Consider the following 25,154-nt stretch of genomic DNA (forward strand, 5'->3'; position numbering starts at 1 on the left):
AGAAGACCACTGAAATCTTCTCCTGTTTCCAGCAAGTCTTGAAATGGGACAAGAGAACTGTAACAAGAGATGATTTGCAGGAACTCTGAAAACTTCATTTTGGGTTTTCCCAAGTCTGTATCACTGACTCTGTTCTCAGAGTCAGTGGAACAGTTCCTGCTTACCAACGATAGAGGTGTGTCAATAGTTATTTGTTGCAATTTGTGTAAATGAGGCTTTTGGTAAGAGTCTAGTGAGATACTGGGTGGTGAAGGAGCTCAAGCTTAGAGCTCTGCAAGACACAGAAGAATGATGCAGGGCAGGAGAGGAGAGTGCAAATGCCTAGGCTGGACGAGACTTGCTTCTAAAGAAGAAATACCACTGTGTCTCCACATGTCTTTAAAGAAAGGGGCAAGTGAAAACTTGATTTTGTTTCAGTGAAAGAAAAAATTCTCATCGAGTTCAGTGGGGCTGGGATTTCATCCAAGATCTCCACATCACTCTAGGACACTCATGTAGCCCACATTTCATCTTTTACAAAGAGCATGCCGTTTCCAGAAATTATCAGTTTTCTAATTTCTGACTTCATCATCTGCAAATCCTCTGTCATAACTTCTTTTTATACAACACATTTTTGTTCTTTTTTCTTTCTTTTTTTTTTTTTACTCCTTCCAGTTTTGCACATACTATCGTTATGCCCCTAAAGATCAAAGAATCAGAGCATAAGGTAAAAATATCTCATTGGAAAAATAAAGACATCCCTTTTTATAAACTTTATTTTTACTTTAGTACTTAATAAAGTAAAATACCGGGATAAAGTCTGGCAGAAATACATTCCTCATTTGACTGGGGATGGGATTTCACCCCACATTTTTATAGGGAATATTTAGCGGACAGGCATTCCAGCCCCCCCGTATCCTCCCTCTCTCCCCCCCTATATTTCAAAGCAAGAACAGAAGGCAACGCAAAAGTAGCTGCCACCATCCACCAGATAATTCTTTCAAACATCTCTCAGCATTCTAGACCATAATCTAAACTTATGTCCACATAACAAATAACAGCCCTTTGAAATGAACTGAGAAACTGTAAAGCTATTAAGAAAATGTGCCATTAAGGAAAGGATTTTAGCATTTCCTATGAAAAAGGTTCACAATGTATGTATTTCCACATGTTCAGAGAAATGATTAAAGTGTTTATAGCTCTTGTAATTGGTCTCTCTCAATTTAAAAAATATAGGCTTTTTTAAAGTTACATTCCTCTGCCGCTCTTTGTCTGGAATAACATTAATGAAGTCCCATTTTCTCAGTTGCTGAAGGTGGAAAATAGGGAAACGATGTGTTTAAGAGAATGCATTCTTGAAACCTGCCGTCTGTCTGCCTGCATCCCGCAAACACAGCCTCTGGCTCGCAGGCCCATTAGGCGCGGCACACTCCTGCAGGGTCTGGGGCTACCCTGGGTCGTGCGGTGGTGATGGGTGTATATATGGCAGCAGGGAAGGGGGCTCATTGACCATTCCAGGTCACCTTACTGCACGCCACTGTCCCTGCTGCTACAGAGGATTTGTAGGAAGGTAGGTAAAGTTTTTTTCCACAGCATTTCCACCCCTTTTGGGTTCAGTTGAGCTTGGTCAGCATAGTGAGAAAGTCAAATACCAGCATTAAGTGCCTAAAAGGGGAGAAGAGAAAGAGGGTACTGGTAAGAATCTCCCTTTTCCAAGCACACTCGGCACTTTCCAGGAGAGCTCACACTCTGCTCAGCTAAATGCTATAAACACACCAGCTCCACTGACAAAAAACACATGGCCGTGTGTTCACTGAACTGGTGAATCAGCAGCGGGTTGGTCCTAAAGGCCAAGGTCACTGTTATCACCTGCATACCGCAGCTTTTGGGTTGCTTGTGGCACATCCAGGTCAGCCTGGAAGAGAAAAAGGAAGATTTTCACCTAGTTTCCAGATGAATACATTTGTTTTACAGATAAGAATATATACACAGATGTATAACATTATTTTTTTTCTGTAGCAACTGTCAATCAGGTCACATACTAATTTTTTTCATTCTATTATTTTCTTTTATACTGTTAAGCTAAAGCTTTAGGTTTTGTTCTAATTGTAAAAGCATATATCAAATGTTTCGTTATTTCTTTTCATAATACCCTAGGAGAGGGTGTTTTACCTTTCCTTTTGTAAATTAGCTTAAGTAGAAATTGTCAATCTGGAATTGACAGGTATTTGTTACAGTCAACAACGCATTGTTCACATTTTGCTTCATCCACCAACACAGGTGCTACTGTCAGGTGTCACAACAGTGTGGAAACTTATTAAACTATAAGGAGCAATAATACCATAATATAAAGGCGGGAGGGTAAAAATCTGAAAGTTCTTTTGCTGGCTTCAGCTAGGAAATTCTGTCCTCTGTGTAGCTAATCTGACAGCTCTCTGCCTCTTCCCTCCCTGCTCCTTCTTCCAGGACTGCCCTAAAAACCACTTCACCCCTCCCCTCAAAGCTATTAAATGACAGCGAGACTTAAATCAATCCATGAAATTTCTTCTCATGTGTTGAACTGCTGAAGGAGAGCTGGCATGGATTTTGGGGAGGCCGTGATTACTCTGCTCTAATCACAGAAAGGCTGGGCCAGTTGTTGGGTTATATTGCAGAGCGTATTGTGATGCTGCAAGTGCTCACAGGCATTTCTTCTGTCCAAATCTGCTCTAGATACAGGGTATTTCCTAACTTCCTAAAGAGTTCCTGTTTTGTGGACTTGTCAAAGGAGAAGACAGTGATCTTCCCTAGGTTGGTGGTGTTATAGACCCTGGGCATGGGAACTGTTGACTGGAGATGGACGTATTCCAGAAATGGGTCTGAATCTGGGATAGGCTCAGCTCGCACCACCCAAATTTGGGGCTGAATGTGAGCAAAGTAGAGCATTGCCATTTTCAGACAGACAGAAAATCCAGTGGATTCTTTGTGCTTTTTTTCTTTCACCACAAAGAATGACAATAGCAACAAAAGCCTGTAGAGGAGAGAGAGGTGACATCACCTGCAAAAAAAAAGTTTTGCCATTTTCTGCCTGAAGGGCTTTTTTGACTTCCTTATGAATCTCAGGTACATATGAAACATGATATTGGATCGAATGCACCAACTTCATGTAAGTGGAAATATTTGTGGTTGTGCAAAGAAACAGACAAGTTATGCTGTCTTTTGTATAGCTACTCAGGTATTTGTAGAGACCAAACAGCTTCTGGCCTAGCTTCAAATAGCTGAGACATTGGTCAAGTAATTTTCTCTCAGTGGGAGAATGGCAGTGGCTGGGGTTAAATGCAATGCTGTGTGATATCCCCCTGCTCCCACCCCTCCCTGCTCTAGCCCATCCCTGAAACCTGGTCTTTCCTCTTCTGTGGTATGGGAGAGCTGGTGATTTGGAGCCAGCTATGTATGCTTTATGTTTCCTGAAGATTAAAACCAGTATGTAATACTCCATAGCCTGTCAACAGCCAGCTTGGGAACGAGACCAAAGACTTGAGAGCCAAAACTGGGCTGTTAGAGCAATCAAGGCCAAGATGTGCTTCTCACTCAGAAAAGCTAAAAGAAAACTGGCCAGGCAAGAAGTTTGTCCTTTGCAATGTTGGAAGACTGCTGCCCCCCATCCTGTGTCTGACTCCCCCTGAGTCAGACTATAGACAAGTAAATCTGCAAGAGAAGATATTGCATTTATGTTTAAAATACCTTTGTGATCAGACAGGGAGAAGACTGCTGTCTACAGTAAATATCGAGACTTGGGACAAGTAGCCAATAATTTGTGTTCCCTTTGCTTTTTTTTTTCTTTTTCCCTGGGATACTATTAAATAGTTGTCTGAAACTATCAGCTTGTGTAGAAGAACTGAACAAAGTGGTATGTGTTCCCAAACACTAAAAACAAGTTGTCAAGACACATCCTCAGAGACAGAGGGTCTTTTTTGTTGCTGCCCAAGAATGTCTTATTTAAAATGCAATTCCTTGTAAAGATGCAAATGCTATTTTTAAAAATGTACCAGTACTGAGAATAAAGCAAGCAAAAGAGGAAATTAAAACAGTGACAAGGGAGGAAGGTCTGGCAAGTTGGCTTTCAACCAAATGACCTCTTGATAGATCAGCTGGGAGCCAGGAATGCATGAGATTACCAAGAACTAGAGAGATTTATATTTCTTTGTTTGGTCTCTTGGTAAGTGTCCACATATAGTCAGTTACATGATGGGCAATGTCAAGGGAAAATGGTGGGAAAAAAGAAATCCAGAACCCCAAATATTTATTACAATTCCATAAACAAATATAAAAAAGGAGCTATTTAAAGATTCAGAGCATCTGTTTATTTTACTTTAACAATAAACACACTTACTAAGGGGAAATTTTTCATAGCCCCCCAAATCTCTCATAGTAGAAGCTATTTGGGAATAGCTTCAAAAAAATAGCTGCAAATATAGCCCCAGATTAATTCTGCATATGAAAGTAACACAAGACCCTCTCTGTCATGGCAATGGGTGTTTGAGCTACTGCAGTCACTACACAACATCCCCTGAGATGCCCACCTGCAGAGAGAGGATTGCTCCATGGAATGTACCAGCTGATCACATCCATGGATTGCCCCAAAGCTCTTTGGAAGATTGCAGCTCTCACAGTTTAATCTACAAAACTCTGAGTAAGTATTTCATCAGCCAGGTGATGAGGAACATCTGAGCATTTGTGGTTTACGGTATCTAGATTAAATACTAATATTATGGTGCATTATGTGCCAGGGAGAATAAAATACAAAAGTGAAAGGATTACAAACTCTAATTTATGAAGTTATGCCAGTTTGGTAAGTAGCATCATCAAATGGTTCATCAGTGTACTACAGATAGTAACAACTGAGTGTATCTTGAAAGGGCAACCAGTAACTGTGAATCTAGAAGGAAAAAAAAAAAAAAGAGAGAGAGAGAGAGAAAGAGATCCCAGGGTAGGGATATGTAAACCTTGGCAAGTAATAGAGCACACAGTTTTCCGTTGGGTTGCAATACGCTCTTTAAAAATAACAGGACCCTAGAATTTTGAAACAGGAAAAATCCTTCAACTGACAAGTAGACCTTTAGACAAGGCAGAGGCTCTGGCAACAGTTTGGATTTAAAATGTAACGTAACTCTTTGCTTCTTTTCCATAAGCACCATATACATCATGTGGGCATATGGTATATTCACTACCATTGCCACTGCTGTGCAGTATTATTAGTATTTAGTTCTAATAATATCATTATTATGTATTTAGTTCTTTTTAAGTGGTGAAGTTGTGTTTGACTTTATACTAGGTAAAAATAAATAAATAACCTTACACCCCAGGACAATATCGTCCATGATGACATAATGATGTCTGTAATGTGTCATTTACTATTGTCGTTACACACTATCCTATTCCCCCTTTATGTTAAACCAATGAGTTATATTCTCCTAGTAATTTATTCACTTGTCAAAACTGAAGGTTAAGAAGCCCTAAGGTTTGCCTTAAACCTATAATAGAGTTTAAAGGGCAAGTATTCAAAATTCAGCTTCAAGGTTTGGACCTTTTGTACAACCTTACAAGTGCTTTCTGAGTGTTATCATTTTGTCAGCATGATTCTGACCTGATTTACATTCCTCACATTCTTCTCTTCAAAAGGTTTGAGTTTGCACATGTAAGCTACAAGTTACTGCATGCAACAATTGCTTTGAAGGTACTCTGCACATGCAAAATAGACACCTTTTGCTGAACATTCACCTTTACAACAAGAGGAGGACCGACAAGACAGAAAGGGGTTTGCAAACAGAAAAGTCAAGACCCATGGCTTGAGGCACAGTTTTCCAAAAGCTGACAGTAATTTCTAATAGTGTCCTACTTGTGTCTTGGAGACCCTGACTTTTTAGAAGACGTTGAGGAGCTCAGAAGGATAGTGTGCTTTGAAAACATTACTACTTTGGCACTGGATGACCTGATGATTTGGACAATATGAGGTGTTCTCTTCACAGAATCTGGAAAAAAGAAATGAAAAGGTGAGAAGATATTGAAGGCCTTCCCACAGGAGAATGTGGCCATAAATCTTCATGAATATAAGGCTCATCTTTAAATAATTCCGAGCCAGAAAGAAAATTAACTTCTGTATTTTTAGTCAGATGCAGTATACAACAGCATACTATTTTTTTATCTAGCAAGAAGGAGTCCGTCAAATACAAATGTAACATGTACGGCGATCCTTCATTCTAGCTCTAACACAGATGGTTATCCCTATAACAAATAAATAGGCAGGCTCAGAATCAAGAAAGGATAAGAAAAATGATAAGCGGAAGAAAAAAAGAAAAAAAGACCCAGCGCAGATGATCTTGTGAGACACTACTTGATCCAACTCTCCTTAAGACCTCATATCTCAAAATCACAGTGGGATAGCAAAGCCTGGGAGCGCTTACTGGGGAATACAAATACGGATAAGCGCAACTCAAACTACCTGTTAAACACACAGTCATATAGTATTCTGTCAGACAGGTTCAGGGCAGCTGGGTGCTTTTAGCTCTGCAATACACTCTGTTTCCTCTGGAGCCTTCCAAGTCATTCTCTTTCAGGTTCCTTGCAAACCTTGACACTCTTAAGCATTTTTTTACCAAGCTAACTAACTAACTAATAACAATAATAAAACCCTTACTTATTATGTTAATTGTTGTGTTCAAGAATAAAGGTAACTGAAAAAGAACAGTTCCCCCAGTTCCATAAAACTGGACGTTTTAGTCTTTGTTTTCATTCTCCACTGAAACATTTCTGTGAAGTAGCTTTACGTTCGGCTATATTCAGGTCTGCCAATGTTGGCAAGTCTGCACTGATGATATAGCAGCGAGAATGCCAAGGTTAAAATCTATACTCTGCATTTATATACCCCTCTAAATTTTTCCCTCAGTCATCATGTGAATTCTTATGGTTCTTATCACCAAAATCTTCAGTGTTTCTTAACACTGGTGCGTGAGTGCTGTAAGTGAGGAAGATAAGATGAAGACATTAACATTGTCTGGGATTGTGTTGAGGGAATCAGACAAATCAGAGTGCAGCATGAGACCACTGTCCTTGTACCTCAGGTCTGTAAGTTCACAGAATCACCTCCCTTCCTTCCTTGAGTATAGGATGTCTGAGGCAAATGTTGAAATCTTCTCATCTCCCATAGATGGTCGCTGTGGACTACAAGAGAGGTGTGTGGTTGAAGCACTTCCTGAGATTCTGGAGAAGCAAGTCCTGTCCTCTGTTGCAAACTTGTGGGGTGCTCTTACACAGGTTATTTAAAAGACAGTGTCCAAAGGCATGCCTGGAAATGTGGTAAGTGACAGAGAAAGGTATTCATCCGGGAACACTTAGAATAAGTCAACTGGAGTCAGGATTATTAAATTCTGCTGTCAGTGACTTGCAATGCATAACTTGCACTGATTTGAGTAAGATGCTTCATCGTGGCCTCTGTTTATATTCTAGTAGTCAGAACCTGTAAGATCTTTATTAGGCAAGTTTCATAACAGGTATAAAGTAAATCAGTGATAGATGTAATCTACAATTAATAACATTGAAATAATATCTTCACCCACCTGTAAAGATTGTGTGGATAATTCAATCAATGGATTTACCAAAAAAAAAAAAAAAGAAGTTACTATTTTAACCAGTTTTGCTGTATGAATTTGCTGGTGTGTTCATCGCTCTGCTCCTTTTGCTCCTGCTTCCAATGCAGCTATGCTTGCTCTTCCCCTGGCTGTAAGCGTGGCATCCTTTTTTTTTTTTTTTTCTTTCACAAGCCTCCTCTCCCAACAAGTTAGACAAGGGAGATGCTGGAACGTGAGGTGATCTTTCAGGGCGATTCAAAGACGTGTTTTCTTATATGATTTACTAAGTGTTCTCAGAAATATTGTCTCATTCCATAACATCCCCGGGTTTTTTGGCAATCTTCTTTCCTAGTACAGTGGAGCAGGTTTCTGAATGAGGCTGATGAGATATGTAATATACCCTGAGTTAATTTCGACAGCAGGTTAGTCCCCTCAACAAAACTGCGGCCCATATACAAGTCAAATCTGCTTTTTTCCTTGGGCAATGATTTATTTCCCTCTTAAATTGGCTGGACCAGTTAGTTTTTTATTTTTATTAAGTCACACTATTCTTAAATGAAACTATTGATTTAAAGTCATCTTAGTGAGGATTTAATTTGTTTTCAGGGGATTAGAGCAGGTAACATGGGATAATTTTACAATAAAGTGGAATAGAAGCATTCCTTCACATTACCCTCACCTTTTTTTCTTGCCAGGCTGCACAGACATTACAAATTTTCAAGTGAATTGTGGAAATACATTCATAAATCAGGCCTAATTCCTCTGCCTGCTTAAGGGCTATTCTAAAGAATATTTTCCTTTGACCTTGTCCATGTTTGTCCTTCCATGGGCAGATGCATCTGATAATTCCACACAAACACAGATTCACACAAAATATTTTTTGTGTCCACAGTAGGAATTGTAAACAGGGGCTTTTGTTGAGAAATACAAGACCAGGCATGCCTTTTAATACAGTGGATACAGACTGCTTTTCAGAGAGTTTTAAAATAGCTCTATATTGCTCACAAAACACAGGGATAGTTACATTTATTTCTGGCATGCCTCTATAACGTATATAGTGGATATGTTGGTTTTTTAATATAGTACGTTGTTTTTAATCTGTGCTCCATGTAGCTCCGCAAAACCTCTTCCCCCTTTGTCATTCTGTCTTTCAAACAAATCTAACACACCTGCAACCATTTCAGGGGTTTCACTCGATAATCTGCAGCCTGTTTTTGCGGTTATTGCACACAGTGACTTGAGAGAGAGTAGGCTCTACCATCCCAGCTACTGCTACCCCAAAATCAGGCATCCCCCTTCTGACTATTTCCTTCTTTTTTTTTTTTTTTTTTTTTTTAATTTTTGGTTGGCTTTCTTGTTTTCATTTGCTGTTCTCTGCTTTTGGTGCCACATCCTAGCTACGAAATATTAGAAAGCTTACCCTACATTGCATCCTTCTCATTGCTCATACATGTGGATTACTTTCCTGCTATTTCATCTCTGCTTTTAACTTACGTGCAGGACATATGTGCTCTGCCACTTTGTGGGAAAACATGATGTGACCTGCCTTTGCTGCAGCACTGAGCGTTGTGTCCCTGCCTGGGCTCCCATACCTCTGCTCTCAAGTTGTTCCAGATTCCCAGACCCTGGGAAGTGAGACAGCACCACCAGGGTAACTCAACTGACTGCACATTGCACATCTTTTGTGTTTTTCTGTTGTCTCTCTCTCTCCTTCTCTGTCTTGCCAGGCATGAGCATTTCTCCACAGTACTACCAAGTGGAGTAGGAAATAGGAAAGGCTCAGATTTTGTCCTTATTTCCTTACTGAGCAGAAACAGTCACACCACAACTTGTTTACTGGGAACAGAGATTTTATTTTGTTCTCCCCAGACTCATTACAGATGTGGAGATAGATTTAGATGGACTTATTTCAAATGTCCATAAGGACAAAGAAGAAGAGGAAGGACAAGTGGAGGATCCAGAACAGATACCTGGTTATGACAGTGCAGAAACCATACCTTCCCCAGGGTAAGACAGGTCCAGGATGGGAAACACCTGCCCTGCTCATGGTACCCTGTCATTTCTAGGTCTCTCGGGGCTTATTTTAGAATCGGAGATCCCTCCACCTTCCCCATCCTTTTTCTTGATAGTCCCATGTTCTTCTGCAAGTGAAGGCTGCTTGTGCTCTGTTCTTGTTATGGTCCCCAGGACTGCCTGACTTTTGAGGGTAATTTTCTGTCTCTGTTAACATAGTTGGCTTCTCATTAGACTTGCTATTGTAGGTGCTGCTGATAACATTTCAGCAGGCACACATGGGCCCAGCTCCGCATGTATTTTAAACCAGATGCAGCTCACTGGCTGTTTTTTTTTTCTCTTTTTTCTCTCTCTTTTTTTTTTTTTTTTCCTGCTATATAAATGTGAGATCATAAGTAGTAGAGAAAGAAGAAGGATTTTTTTCTTGGAAGACAGAGAAAAAAACAGTGCATATTCTCCCTTTCCCTGCTTATAAGGACTGTGTTTTATTATTATTATTTATTTAATGGGCAAGGAAAAAAAAAGCTTTACACACACCACAGTCTACAATTTTATGAGATCCACATCTGGAATCCAGAGCATCTCAGGAATCAATCCATCAGGCCCTAGTCAATTGTAATAGTGCACCTGGGGTGAAATTCTGGCTCCATTAAAGTCAGCTGGAACTTTGCCATTGCAATGCAAAGAGTGATGGCTGATGTAGGCTACTCCACATTAACTCTTGGGCAGAGTGAGATGGCCCATAAGTTGCCAATATTTCCAGTTTTGGCTTAAAAGTCAGAGAAAAAAAACACTCAGTCCCATGTCTCTATGCACAGTGAGAAAAAGTAAGAGTTATAATGAGGTCATAGTGATTGTACATTTTGCTGTTACTGGAATAAATGGTCTAAGTGCTTGTGAACTTCTTATTTTTGGTAGAGGTCTTTAGGTTAAAACAAAAATATTGTTTGTTTTACCTCAGGGTCACCATATATATTTGTGTGCATGCATGTATATGTATGTAAGCTATCCAAAATCTGCTATTTCCCTCTGCTTTTTCAAAATCTTCCACTAGAAATCCATTTCCCACTGTAAATAGTACATTCCCATTACCTACCCATCAGTCAAATCAACTCATTTCTGAAATTCAATTAAAAGGGTCTCATTGCCATAAATCGAAAAGGGTATTTTATTGTTACTTTGTAAATTGGAAGAATGAAAATTAAAATAGGGGCTCTGATGGAAAGAAATGGGTACTAAATCATAATGATATTTTGCAGTTTATCTGCTCATTGCCATTTTATTCCAGCTATTTTAGAGTGGAAGGACGATGAAGTGACTTGTGCGCTCTATGTTAGTTTTATTTATTTTTTTGGCTACTCCAAGTACTTGTCTAAATCTTTTTTATGATTGTTTATCTAAGTTTCTCCCAAATGTTTCATCAATTGCTATCCCTGTTCTTTTATTCCATATGTTAACTGCTTCCTGTGTATAAAAGACGGTTTGCTTAAATTCCTTCGGCTCTTGACCTGTTCTTACCCTTGGCAGAGATGCTCTGTAATTTTGGGATTTTTTTTTTTTTTTGAGCATCAATTGAATTGTCTTAGTGTCAGACAAAATGAACAGAAAGGCCACATATGTGTCATTTGACTTGTGAACTTGGCTAAAGATACAATAGATTTCATGAGATGGGTGCGAGGTGGGGGACAATCAGAGGTTGAAATTGAAGTTCCCAGGCTCTGACTACTGATGAAAATTGAAAGGAATAAGCATTCTAAGAGGCATTTATTATCAACCACAGTGACTTGTATTAAATAATAAAAGTACTCCTGCTCTGAGGAAAACATGAAGCCAAACCTATTACACATCTTTCAGATTTAGCAGGAATTTTACTAGTGAAAAAAAGAAAAAGACCCATTTCAGTTTTTCAGTTACATGTTGCTACAGTATAGAGATTACAAGGGGCCAAACACATTGTGTCTGGTTTCAAACCCCACTCCAGCATCATAATGTTGAAAGTTTTACTTCAGCTGAACTGTTATTGCATTCTGCTTAGAAACTTCTGTGGAAAATGAAGAAGAAAAGATCCAATGGAAACCCAGAGTAAAAATGAAGTTACCAGCTGGCAAAGTGAAAAATCACATATATCAAGAAGACTGTGTGTAAGGAGAAGAGATGAGGGTAGAGCACATTTAATAAAGAAATTAATACAGCATAAGTGCCTTACACAATATATATAGTAGAAGGACTTTCGCCTGTTTGGTAGAAGATGTTAGCCAAAATGCTATACATCCTTAAGCTTTCGCTTACATTGAATGCAAACATTTGCAAGCATACACATAAGCATAACATCTCTACACACTGAAAACATGGTTTTAAATTAAACCTGGGAGAAAGATTTACGCAGCTGTCTCTCTGGTAAAAAACTAGTGTAGATCCACATAATAACACCTACCATAAAATTTGGTTATCTCTAGTTACCATGCCCCTTGCATGCAAAATCTCTGGGGGTCAGGCAGACCCCTCGAGATCTCTTTGTTGGGCTCTATGTACCACGAAAACTCCTGCTGACCTCAATGGAAGAGCTGTTACTCAGCACCTCTTTAGGAGCATGGTGTTAACTGGGTTGCTCCAAGTGCTCAGCACTGTGGCTGAAATCCATGTTTTCCCTTCCCTTTGGAGGTCCCCCCCCACCAGGAGAGGTTTTTCCCTTCCTTTGCTCTGAAGATTAAGCAAAAAAATAATAAAAAAAAAAAGGTGTTTTCTGTACAGCGAGGTGCACAGCATAATTCTGCCTTCTTTCTAGCTGATGTACTAATGTGTAACTGTAGGGTTTAATTTTACTTTACATTAATCAAAGAACAATAAAGGCCATAAAAACCCTACTAAGAAGCATTTCAAGTTAAGATCCAAAGCTAAATGCCATGGGATTTTGCCTATTGTCTTGTTTAGTCCCCCTATAAAGAGAGCTAGATAGCACGAGAAAGAAAGAAAAATTGAGCCCATGTTTTTTGCATAGAGATGGAGAAAACACATAATAAATTAGGGGGAGGGAGGAGTGAAATAAAGGCCAGAGGTAAACGACGTTTAATTGTGTGAGCTGCTCTTCCTCTTGTGGTTCCTGCCAGCTGCTGCTGCTATTGCTACCTTCCTGTTTTAAGATGAAAGCAATGATGGTAGACACGTGCAGACACACAAAAGAACCTATTTGGACTGGTGTGTCAGCTCATCTTTATCAAATGTTGCACAGGTATATTTTGTTGCCATGCTTCATTACCCCAGAATGGCGTGCCTGAAATGTTTGTCTCTTCTATAAACCCAATAGCTTTCCCAGCGAGTCACATTTGACAGAGCAATAGACAGGTATTCGCTTGCTGGCATCCGTTTGTAAAGCCTGGGCAATTATATATATATATATATATATATATATAATTCATCCATCCATCCATATATATATACATACATATACAGAGGAATACATATATACACACATGCATGTATATATAAATGTATATATATATGAAGAACATAAGAGGGAGATATATTATTCTTATTATTCATATATAGAGACTAGATGTGTATATATGAACTATATAAAAGATACACAGCACAAAAAATGCAAGCATATGTAGAAAGAGATTTAAATGAAGTAAAACTTGTACAGAATTAATACAAGATAAAATAAATTATAATATGAATTTCCTAATCAAATGAATAAAGAAACTTCAGTCAGGAATATGATATTGGGGAAAAAAAAAGGTGGATATTCACTTACAAATAATTTATTTATAGGGTTTTTCACAGGGGGAAAAAAAATATAAGACACATCACTTTAGTCAGGAACTAATGTTAACAGTAGCCCAGTTCAAGAGAAGGAGGAAATGAGAGTCAGAGGAAGAATAAAATGAAGCATTTTATTTTTTCCTGGGGAAAAAGCATTATTTGGAGGAAAAAGCTGTGAGGGAAGAAATCAGCCCCAGCTGACGTGCTCCAGGGGCCTCCTGCACAAACAGCCAGCCAGGAAGGATTTGCAGGCATGTCTGTAGAGGGAGAGGAAGATTCAATAACAGCTCGGCCACCTTCATTAGTCTGAAACTAATTCACTTGCTAGTGCTCGGTATATTACTTAAATATATCAGATTGTTCACCTGTAACATGCGTTCTTCATGGGAGGGTGCGGCTGAGGGCCTGCTTGCTTCCCTGTGATGATGCTCTGGTTCCAGCCATACCGAAGATGTGCACACACTAGGACACACATGTCACTATAGCAGAGGAGGGAGGACTAACCACGCTGCCAAATACTCCTTTAGGTGGAAAGCAAGCTGCAGACACGGGAATCGTGAAGTTGGTGCTGCTTCCCTGCCATCCAGGGAGAGGGCTAATGGCGCGGGGGTGGGGGGAGCCCGGGAGCTTCAGAGCTGTAACCACACAGGACTTGCAGGGTGGTCACATCCCAGCGTGGTAACAGCACTGAAATGACTTGATGGATACTATTTTCATTATTATTGCTTTAATGCACCACTGTGGACACACCGTTCTGTACAGTAAAAAGTAACACAAGCAAAACACAAGCCCTATATATGCAATTACATCCACTGCAGCTCAAAAAGAAGACAATTAGTGTAGTGCATTCCCCAGAAAGCCATCCACTGAGGTCAGAGTTCGGGTATAACATTTCCTTTCTCCTCTCCCCTCCTAGAGAACCAGGCATTAGCAGCATCAAATCATCTGCAGAGCACTCTAGCTAAAAGGAGCACATTATGGGAAAGTAACAGGCAATGTAATTGCCTAAACAAACAGAGTTTAGACAGAAAGACTGTGGTCCTGGTGTTCCTAAAATGTGGTTGTGTTTGGCTATTTTTGTTGTTGTTGTTGCATATTTTCAGTAAGTTTTGTCGTTGTTTTTCTAGTGCCTAATGTTAAGAAACAGCATAATACATAGTTACCTTGATTTATTGCCAAAATTAAAATACAAATTTGCACTTTTTTAGTGAAATTATAATGCATGCCTACTAACAATTAAGTGAGAGACAAAAATGATTTGGACTCCCATATTTGAAATGATTTTTTTTTTTTAATTATTGAAAACATCTGCAAAGCTAACTTCTTGCCTGTTTCACTATGCCCTAGTAATGCCTAACTCAAACGGGAAGCAGCTTAGACAGCTCATGAGATGCTGTCCTTGCTGTAGGAGTGGAAAGGAGGCCAGAAATACCAGAGCTTCTGTAGCTCTGCTACATTTCCAGCCCATTTGAGCAGACTGACATGGTTTCAATGGGGTTTGGCTCGGTATTTTCTGGGAAGTTGGAGTCTGTGATTCCTCCCTCCTTTCCAAGTGCCGTGCTGCAGTCATCCTCCAGAAGCAGTGTGGATGAGGTGCTACCTGTTACTAATGACTGCTAAGCTGCTGCTGCCTCTCTGTTTTTCACCTGTCCACTCTGGGGCTTGCTTGTGTGAGGAAGGTGGTTTGTCTGCAGCTGGTGCTGGCACAGTAGACTACTAACAGCTGGGGGTAGATATCCCCCTTGGGAATAAATTCAGAGAAAGGACATGGTAGCTCTCCTGTAACGTTGGCACCAAAATCATTGCTTGGTGGGCTTGGAAGTTTTCTCTGACGTTTGTTTTTTCTCACCCATTTTTGTTGCAAGCTTTCAGAATGTGTTCGGTTCCAGCCAGCTTGTTTCCAGCACCAAGGATTTTGATCTTGGTTGGTGTGAGGCATCACTATCCTTTATCTGGTCAGTAATAGTCTCATACTGCTGATGCAATTGACCCTCCTTATGTGGGGTAACATCACATCAGGAACCCCTTTTCATGAGCCCTAGGTTTGAGAGAGGTGCTACAATTTCCACTGCAGAAAATCCACAGCCCTTTAAGATTTCTGCTATGTGTAAATTCATCCTTAAATAACCTGTGAAAAATCAAAAGCAGGGTGGGGTACAGGAACAGGGAGGAGAAGATTATGGGCTGAGAGGTGGAGGAAGTCGCTGAGAAGAGAGAGGAAAGAGGCCATGTGGAGCTATAGGGTGAGCAGGACCTTTGGATTAAAACTGTAATACCCAGTGTATTCATAACCAACGTTGTGGGGATTTTCTTTGAAGAAAATCCTCAGGCTACATAGTTGTCCAGTTCTTTGTTTGACGAGGTTTTTAAGAGTGAACAGTAATTAAAGCACTGGAATCAAAGGCAAGGGAACAAGAAATCTACAGGTGCCCCAGCAGCTTGATGGTCCAGTGTATAACCTGGAACACAATTGGTAGGTTGAGTTTTATTTTACATTACCTGTATATTCCCCTCCCTTTAATGATCTCTCTTGTGGTCAGACTTTCAGGGAGGCTGATGGAAATTGCTGTGATCCCCTTCTTAAACACAGATAATGGTGGACGCAGTGCTGTGTTGGGTTAGTCTTCAGCCCCGTGTCTGACCTCCTCTGTGTGTGTGCATCTAATAACAAATATGTATGTTGATAAGTAGTATTTTATGAAAGAATTATTTGCTTAAGATATTATGTTGGCTTGGACATCTGCACGTGGAATGAAAACTGGCGGAGCAAAACAGAGTAATTCTAAAAGGTATGAGACCATATAAAGCTGGTGTGAGAGAACCTGCTGGGACGGTCGTGGTGAAATCAGATTGGCAGAAATAAGGGTTGACATGCTAGTCAGGAGAAAGTGGCCGATTGATAACATAACTGTGGTATGTTAACAGTGTTAAAAATGGCTATTATTAACTCAGTCTATTTATTTTAATTTGGAGGCTTGAAAGTCTTAATAATTATTTAGAAGTCATTTTGGTCTCTCTAATTTTGTTTGGGTATTTTTCCTTGTTTAGTTTTCTTTTTTGTAAGGCAATGTAGGCTGAGTGAGCTTCAAGAAAATGAAGTACCAGGGAGAGGGCAGAAAATAGTCTGTTATTTCATGTAGCCTAAGAAAGAAGCAACACCTTGGAGGTGAATGATAGATATTATTATAAAAGAGTTGTAGCTCAGGGCAGGTGAGCAGTGTGTTAATGAGGAGCCACCTCCTGCTTTCTGACAGATGACTGTCATTGTTCAAATGCTGCCATCAGATTGATTAATAACTGGGTTGTCCTGCCCTGCAGTTGGAGTAGACTGTCTTCATTCTTCCACTGATTTCTCTAATCTGCTGACCTGAAGATGACCCAATAGAGGTGGAGCTGAGATTAGCATTTCATTTCTTGTTGAACAACAAGATAAAATTCAGAAAGGAGGAAAAAAAAACAACTAACCAAAACCTCAAAAAGACTGCTACTGCCCCCTGTGCAACCCCCAAGCCTATTCAGCATGTGTGAGAGTAAAAGTCTCAGTCTTATGAATAGGTAGTTTTAGTATTTGAGACATTTATATTTTTAATAAAGATTTAAATCGGTCATGTTCATTCCTGCAGTGTCAGCTTAACCTATATGGAAAGATGTATAGGGTCTCTTCAGAACACACAAAGGAATGTAAAGACCTGTGTATTGAGGGGCAGGGGAATGAGCTGATATAACATAAAAATGCTTGCTTTGCCTTAATGTCTCTTAATGTTCACTAAATTCACTATTAAAAGACCAAATAGTAAACAGCATGCTTTGACAAGTGAAATACGGGCGTATTATCCCAGATGACTGTTATTATGTGGAAAGAATGGCAATTCTCTTTCAAGATTTGTGTAATTTTCTCTCCTTTTTTGATTTTAAACTCTTCTGAAAGCAATGGCATGGTGAGTTTACCTTTTTCCTTGTCATATGTTGGCAAGGTGTGATGGTTCTCATCTGCTTCGGGAGCACGAAGCACAATATAATAGTCAACTTGAGCCAGAGGGATCCTCGTAACTAATTAGGATTCAATTTTCAGACTTTTTGGAACATTGCTTTGGCCAAAAGTTACATGAAAATATCCTTCAAATAGCTTGTGAAATTGGCTCATTTCTGGCACTCTTTTAAAATTACTGATCCTTCTATTACATGGACCAGCTCCGCAATTTAAGACTTTTTTATTTAAATGCAACATTTATAACATTTTACAAGAGTACCCTTTATTCCTTCCATCTTCCTGGAGGACAAGGTCCCCCCCACTTTCTCATTACTTATAAAAGCAACCAAGCTTTTCTATGCTGGAAATCCACAATAGAGGAGAAAGCTCTTATGGGATTTAGCTAATCAGGTGCATAGACCTAGAAGCGCTCCCATTTGATTGTGTGTACTTTGTTCATGTCTACGTACTTTATAGAGTACTTTTAGTTGACTTAAAGTATTAAGCCACTTCTGAATTAGCTGTATTGTTTCTACAGAGGACAACCTTCCCTTTTTAACTGAGGCTTATGTTTTCAGATATAAGCAATGAGAAGCCAAAGCCAATAATTATCAGCTCCAAAAACAGCTTCAAATCTCCACACTACAGTTCTGAATCATGATTGGTGTTTAAAACACACAGACTTGCAGCGTGGAAGATTGCTTTATGCTCACAAAATACATAACTAGGTGTTAGAACAAAACAAAAGCCAGGAGAAAAGGAAATAAGAGGTTTGTCAAAAGAAAAACGTAGCCAGCTGCTCATTTCTGATACTTAATATCTGTAGCACCATAGTTCAAATCATTTCTTTGCTGCAGAGTCATTTTTGAATGGTTATCTCTGCCTGCAGAATGTTGCTTAGAACAGGAAAGGAAACTTTAATGTAGGTCAGCCTATAATAATAAAGGGTTTTTGAACACTGAAGATTCCAAATAGTAAATCAGTTCCCCTTTTACCTAAAGCTGCATGTCTGTAATGTATTCATCCTGTCCTGTGCAATGTACGTAACGTGGTGCTTTATTCAATGCTGGGAGACCATCCCATGTCTCCACATGCAGTCTTGGTAAACTGGCATTTCTTTTCAAGGAGCTTCAACTTGGAAACATGTTCGTCATCCACTTGGATGAAGAGCCTCAGGGAGGTGTTGCTGTCCTCTTGAGCAAAACAATGGGCTGCAAATCACTTTCAGTTTGTATAAAAGAGTAAGCAGGAGGTTTCTTTGTTGCTACATGGATAATATTTAGCATAGGCCTTCAATGAAGCTGGCTGCCTCTGAAGTCCAGGCATTAGCACGTTATCAGGAGGCACGTTTGAAAGGGTGCCTTGGAGTTCCGTGAGTTCAGGTGAGCGACTTCTAAAACCCTTGAAGTAACTGCTATGGAAATTCTCCATTTAGCTAAAGGACACTGTTAAATCAATTCTGCTACATAGAGCTATGTTTGAGTAACATAAAAGCTTGGCTTTAAACCCGTAAAAGCCAGGAAATTCAGGGTTAAGGCTGAAAATCCTGGCTACAGCTCTGGCCTTAGCACATGGCCTTTTGCCAAAAGAATAACAATAATGCAAAAAAAAAAAAATTTGCATTAAGGCAGCAGAGGTATACTAGATTTCAAACTCCACTGTGGCCTTTTTTCTTTACAACACTCATCTCTTCACTCACTTTTCTTTACTCTCTTTCATTACAGCAAACACTTCTCACATATTCTGCTTTAGATACCTGAGGTAATGGATATCTTTCTGTATATAGAACTGGTGATATCACAGTAACATAATCACTGTGAAATGGCAAATGTTGTCTTTTCAGCAATGTCCTTTCAGCAGTCCTTAAAATTCCTATCATAGGACTTGACAAACTGGTATGCTGCTGCATCTGAAAAATTCTTATTTATGTTATCTAGTGAAGCCCCTTCTACATAAGCTGTAACTCAGAAAGGAGGAGATCATCCAAGAGTTCCAGAAGGCAACAGAGAGATGTTTTGGGGGAGAGAGTTGAGCTGCATCTGCTTTCAGGAGTAGGACAGACTAATGAAGGAGCAGGAAGTTTTGGGGGAGGGAGTTGAGCTGCATCTGCTTTCAGGAGTAGGACAGACTAATGAAGGAGCAGGAAATTGGTACTAGGAGAGCAATTTAAGAGTCATGGTGCAGGCTGCAGCGAATTCACAAAGTGGATTCAGAACAATCCTCGTTTAGATGAATGGCAGAATACCCATCGACCTCAAATGGGGCAAGTTTTCAACCTCAGGCCCCCACAAGTTTATAAACGAGATGGTTAGCATTGCATTTGCATATAGGCAATCTTGAGGTCCCTATCTGTTTATTTTAGTTCCCTTTCCTGTAAAATCGCCTCCCCCCCCCCCCCAAAGAAATATGGGAAAGAAACTTAACACTTGCTTTATTCTGATGTACCTTACAACATGTCTTCTTTGACTTGACACTTCTTATATTGGCAATGCAAGCACTAGCTAAAATGGTGGAAATGGGGACAGTGTGTGGAACTGGAGCTGGATGTTGGAGTCTCTTGCAGTAACTAGCTAAGTATTTGTTGCTGGTTTCACGAGGAAATTGATTTGGCATATTTAACGTTATTTCTTTATTTTATAGGTAATGGACTATTCCCATAGCTCTGTTATAAAATAGTGCATATATATATATATATATATATCACAGATTTACAACTCTGCTGTTTCACTAGGGATACACTTAATGTGGTATAAGTCTGTATATGACAATTAAATTCACATGACCCACAGACTACCTCACAACCCAAAATTGCCCTTTACATATTACAAGAGAACAATGATTACCCTCTAATCACTTATTAAATCTGCTTTTCCAATGAAATTTTGTCTTTCCAGGGCCTAAAAAATTGAAGGAAAAATCTGGTGTGTTTAAGAAAAACCAGTAATGTCACAGTGCCCATTATCTGCACTTCTGCTAAGTGTGCTCTAAAGGCCATTATAATGTTTCTTCCCCTTCACAAACTTATTGAAAGAAGAAAACCTTTTGTTCAGAAGGGTCTTATGTGCATAAGTGTCTAAGCAATGCTGGAGATGGATCATTTGATGTGGTGAATAATATTGCACTAAACTAGCAATTAATGAATATGTTTGTTATGTGCATAGGTATCTTGTGCCAGATAAATGAGTCTTGGTTCCAATGATGACAAAAGCAATCTTCCTGTTTTTGAATTGGTAATAGGGTGTGGATGAGCAAATGTATAGTCTGTAACAGAGGGAATCTGAGCTCTGAATCTGCCATCACCTTGTGGTTTTGGAACACTCAACTGCTGGAGAAATTCAAAGTCTTACCTGGTGACTGGTTTGTTGCAACGTTTTCTATCGTTGCTATAAGCTATACGTGCAGGAGCACAATGCTTTTTGCATTACACTTGAGATGCCCAGAGTCTATAAAATGAGAGATTGAGGCTTGGCTGAGTCAACTCAACATTTCATTTTCCTGAAGCTGATAAATACACTTTCATTTAATTTACTGTGGGAAAGTCTTTAAAAGCAAGGTCCCATGGCACTTTTGGTGGTAGCAGATTTCTGCACCTGGGTTTTTGGCCAAGGTTACTGTGTACTAGCTGTCCCCTTGACTGCCATTCTTCATCCCGGAGGTGACTGAATTTCAGTGATGGGTGAAGTGATTTTTCTGCTTTGACTTGGGATATCTTTGGAAACAAAGACTAAAATAAATGTAAGATATAATTAAACACACAGTGCAGATTTTATTTATGGGGGAAGGGATAGGCAACCAGTCTGTTTCAAACTAGCTTAAAAAGGAAGTACATTAAGCCATATTTTCTTCCTTCCTTTGCGTATTATGAACTTTCTTTCTTTTTTTTTTGTTTTTTAATGAAAAAGAATATTTTTTTCTAAGGCAAAAGTGAACTACCCCTTTTTCTGAGGGTCATAAAATTAGCAGGAAGACCTCTTCATCTCCTAGCATGCAAATAAATTGTTCTGTTTTCCTCCCTGTCTCAGAGCTGACTCTGATGGGCTTCACCATCCCAGAACATACAATCCGTGACTAAATGGAGGGCATCACCTGTGCTCTAAAGGCCAGACTGGCACCTGCTAACAAGGTCTGCAAGGTAAAACATTGTCCCCCTCCAGAATCCAGACTTTGATCTCATCTTTTAGCAGCATCTTAGACCAGTGTGTTTATGTGGGTGTTCAGGCCTCCAAAGCCTTCACAAACAGCAACGGGCAGGAAGCTTTCTTATGAAAAAGAAAAGGAAAAAATGCCAGTTTTCACTGGGTGAAACGACTATTTTCTGCATACTAGTTTGAGACTGAGCCAAAGCTGTGAAAGCGGACTATGATTTTTGACCCTTCTCATAACTACTTTCCCTCATCTGTAGAGGTGAGTAAAATCATGCTAAGTACACTGCACTTCTAGGCTCTGATGAGGAGAGTCAAACAAAACCTGTATATAGAAGTTTTAATGCTGATATGGCTAAGATTAACCTCGGATTGAGCCTGAGGTTTGTAGTTGAGATCAGCTACAGCTGCAACACCTGGACCAGAGTTTCACTGGAGTCAGGGGATCAGATTGCTTTGGCTTGGACCCCTACTCTACTGTGGACACTTTTTCATTAGGCTGATCCATGGTCCCCCAGATTGGCCCCAACATCACCCCAATTTTGTGCCATGGTTGATGAGGTGGTGTTGCAGAGCTGGAAAATACCCTCAGATCTCAAAAGAAAGATGCAAAGTCCTGTAACCAAGTTATGCTTATTCCTACATGCTCACACTCATGGCATATCAGGAACTCAGGGCAGCCAATTTTTCAAGCAGTGCTAAAACATGTATTTCACATTGGTGAAAGGGAGGGACACCGAGCACTTAACCCTGCTCTTAGCCCTTCCCCCAGTTTTCTCTTTCTTGAGCCTGAATTCAACTGGAAGCATTATTTTTAGAGCTGTTGAATTTAACCCCAAACTCACCCACCCTTCCAGAATCCTACTGTTGTGCCACAGTAATGATGTAATACACAGTCATCCCATAACCAGGACTTGTACAGCACAAAGCCCATTTGCACCCATCAGAGTCTGCAAGGCAGCATCAACCGTAAGTCCCCGAACCATTCTTGCCATGTGGCTTGCCATGTATTATGAGTCTTTACCTCTGTGCGCCCATGCTCTGCAGATGTTTATGGGGATCCCTTCAACGTGGACATTTTCCTTATCTGCCTGTGCTGAGCTTAGGCTGGTGGTAGAGTCTGATTTCTGTCTTCCTATGATGAAAGAAAGAACCTTCCTTAGTGGAGAAGTGTTTCTTTTCTTTTTTTCTTTTTTTTCCTTATAGGTGCCTACCCACCCTTAACCTGTTTATTTTCCAGTGTAAAATGATTTGGGGTTGCCAGCCTGGTTAACAGACTGGTTTTGATCTAAAGCAATGTAGGTTTGGTGCATTGAAGACATAGCTCAACCTGAACCCCCAAAAGCAAAGCCCTGTTTTTGGGAGCCAGGAGGCTGGTACCGCATGGGCATGTGGTACCATGACCTGGTACCATGCTGTCAGGCTGGGAATAGGCAGCAGAAAGAGGTTGGAAGGGCCCATGTTTCAATTATCTTGCCATTCAAACCCACTGTTTGGCAGTCTGTAAAATCCTCCCTAGCCTTTTAAAAAGTTTGTGTACAGATGGATCCCTTCTCCAGGCCATCAGAGTTCCTCGGGACAGGACCCCTCTCCTATCTGGACGTGCTCTATTTATTCCCCACATAGAGACAGAAGAAAGCAGGGCCAGAAGCTGAGCTGAGCCTGCAGCAGTCTCATCACTAACGTGGGTTGATCCCCACCTGGCTCTTCCCTGATGGGGTGCAGCACCTGGCTGGGGTGCCCTGTCCATGGGCACCCATGGCAGCTGCCAAAAGTGTGCATCAGTCGCAGGATCTGTGCCTTGTGTCACACCCGAATATGGCACAGGTTCGTTTTGCAAGGATTGAGCGGGGATATTTCAGCATTGGCATCAGTTACCGACAGGCTTTCAGTAAAGAGATTTTTCCCACCTGCATGTTATAAAACCATAGCAAATGGAAACCGTAATCTCTCGACATTAAACAAACGAGGAAGCTGCATTCTGAAACTCATAAGTCACCACCAGCCTTTACCAAATAATAACAATTGCATTGCTGATGGCCCTGTCTCTCGCTGTTAGCACACTGAATGACAGCGAGTAGTGTGTGCTAGAGAGAGCACCTCATTTGCTCCAAGTACTGTGAGCATTCCTGTAAATCCACAGAGGCTCTTGATAATCTTTTGCAGGTGGTCAGATTTTAAATATTAGAAAAAAGTGGAGTAACATATTAAAACAGGAAGATAAGCATTTCCTCTGTTTGTTTTCTATTCATTTACTGAAGAGATGTATCTTATTTGTGTCACCTATTAGCTGGTTTTGTGAAATCCTGATGGACTGATGATTTCTTTCCCTTTTTTTTTTTTTTTTAAATTCCGATTTGCAACTCCACAAAACCATATCTCTAGTGCAAAGAATAGACTGGAGAAGCAAGATAACTACTTTCCCAACAATACCTGATAGCTTCTAGAAACAATGATAGTAAGATTTAATCTGAATAAGTAGCAAGATTTTAAAATGTTGAATAGAGGTTATTCAGATAAATACTACTTTTCCCAGCAGGCATGCACAAAGGGAAAGGCTGCCTATTGATAATTACTAGAAGATTGCAATCCAGTTATTGTGGCTGGTGGACCTCTACCTGATTCACATACAAAGGGAACATACAGGCATTGCATGTTCAGGAGGCCACATTCAAACTCATTTAAGGGGATGTAACTTTGGGTACAAAGAAATCTCTCCATCTCTGGCTTAGCTCTGCAGAAAACACTCTGCTTAAAAAATCTACCCACGCCAGACGATCTGACACAAAAAATACAGGGACGGAAAATATGTATGGCAGTGATTGAATTTTCCCCTTCCAAATGCTTAAAATATATCAAATATATATCTCACCCTCTTGAAATAGGTCCATTGGAGAGAATCTTCAGGGTTTCTGTTTAGTTTGCATTTCCTTGTAATCAGCAATCAGCTATAATGGCAAATACCCTCTCTGACTATTAGTGAGCATGGCCTTCCCCATGACCAGGGCAGGGTTTATGCAGAAAGGAGTGGCTGGGGATGGATTTTACACTAAGTAGTCACAGTCTTTTCTACTACCACCCTGCTGTACCTGATACACTTGTCTTTTAAAAAGTCTTTCACACACATAACTAATTTTCAGTGAAACACCTGGCAGAACTCATTAGCCTAAGTTTATGGTGTAATTTGGCCAGGAATAAAGTTTCTGGGGCTACCAGTTAGAAAAAGGAAGCAGACCACATGGAAATTGATAGAATCAAAAAAAAAAAAAAAAAGGAAAAGAGAAAAAAAGTCAAGGTTAATTTATTTTCTAGTGATATATATATAATCTGGGACACGTTAAAAATGGCAGTTATTTCCTCCTGTAATTAATGATTTTGCAGAAAACAAACTTTATTTTTTCTTGCAATCTAATTGTGAGAGAAAGGATTGAGATGTTTATTGCATGATATACTGATTTTTCCAGAGATTTGAATGATACACCAGAGTCCTGAGACAGATTATCTTTTCTTAGATTTACCTAGGCCTTTGCCTGCTGATGCCAATGCAGTATATTAAATTGTTGATTTTAAGCAGAGTCTGGCAACCTGCATATGAGAAGTCATTTACTGAAAGCCATCAAGCACTTGGGGCCTGTTAAGATCATTCTCTCTCTTTTTTTTTTTTTTTCTGTTATCATGTAT

General features: G+C 39.9%; 1 protein-coding gene across 1 annotated transcript in view; it reads left to right on the top strand.

The window, feature by feature from the left end:
• The first annotated feature begins 238 nt into the window (after positions 1–238).
• Positions 239–25,154, top strand: part of LOC308189189 (uncharacterized protein) — a 208,308-nt gene continuing 183,392 nt past the window's right edge. Inside the window, exons 1-3 of the mRNA XM_080578961.1 lie at positions 239–6,011; positions 7,166–7,314; positions 21,354–21,463. Of these exons, the coding sequence (XP_080435087.1) occupies positions 21,404–21,463 (60 nt within the window). The 5' untranslated portion in view covers positions 239–6,011; positions 7,166–7,314; positions 21,354–21,403. The remainder of the gene's footprint in view (positions 6,012–7,165; positions 7,315–21,353; positions 21,464–25,154) is intronic.

This window comes from Anser brachyrhynchus (genome assembly GCF_964034855.1).
Source record: "Anser brachyrhynchus genome assembly, chromosome: 2".
NCBI classification, from domain to species: Eukaryota; Metazoa; Chordata; class Aves; order Anseriformes; family Anatidae; genus Anser; species Anser brachyrhynchus.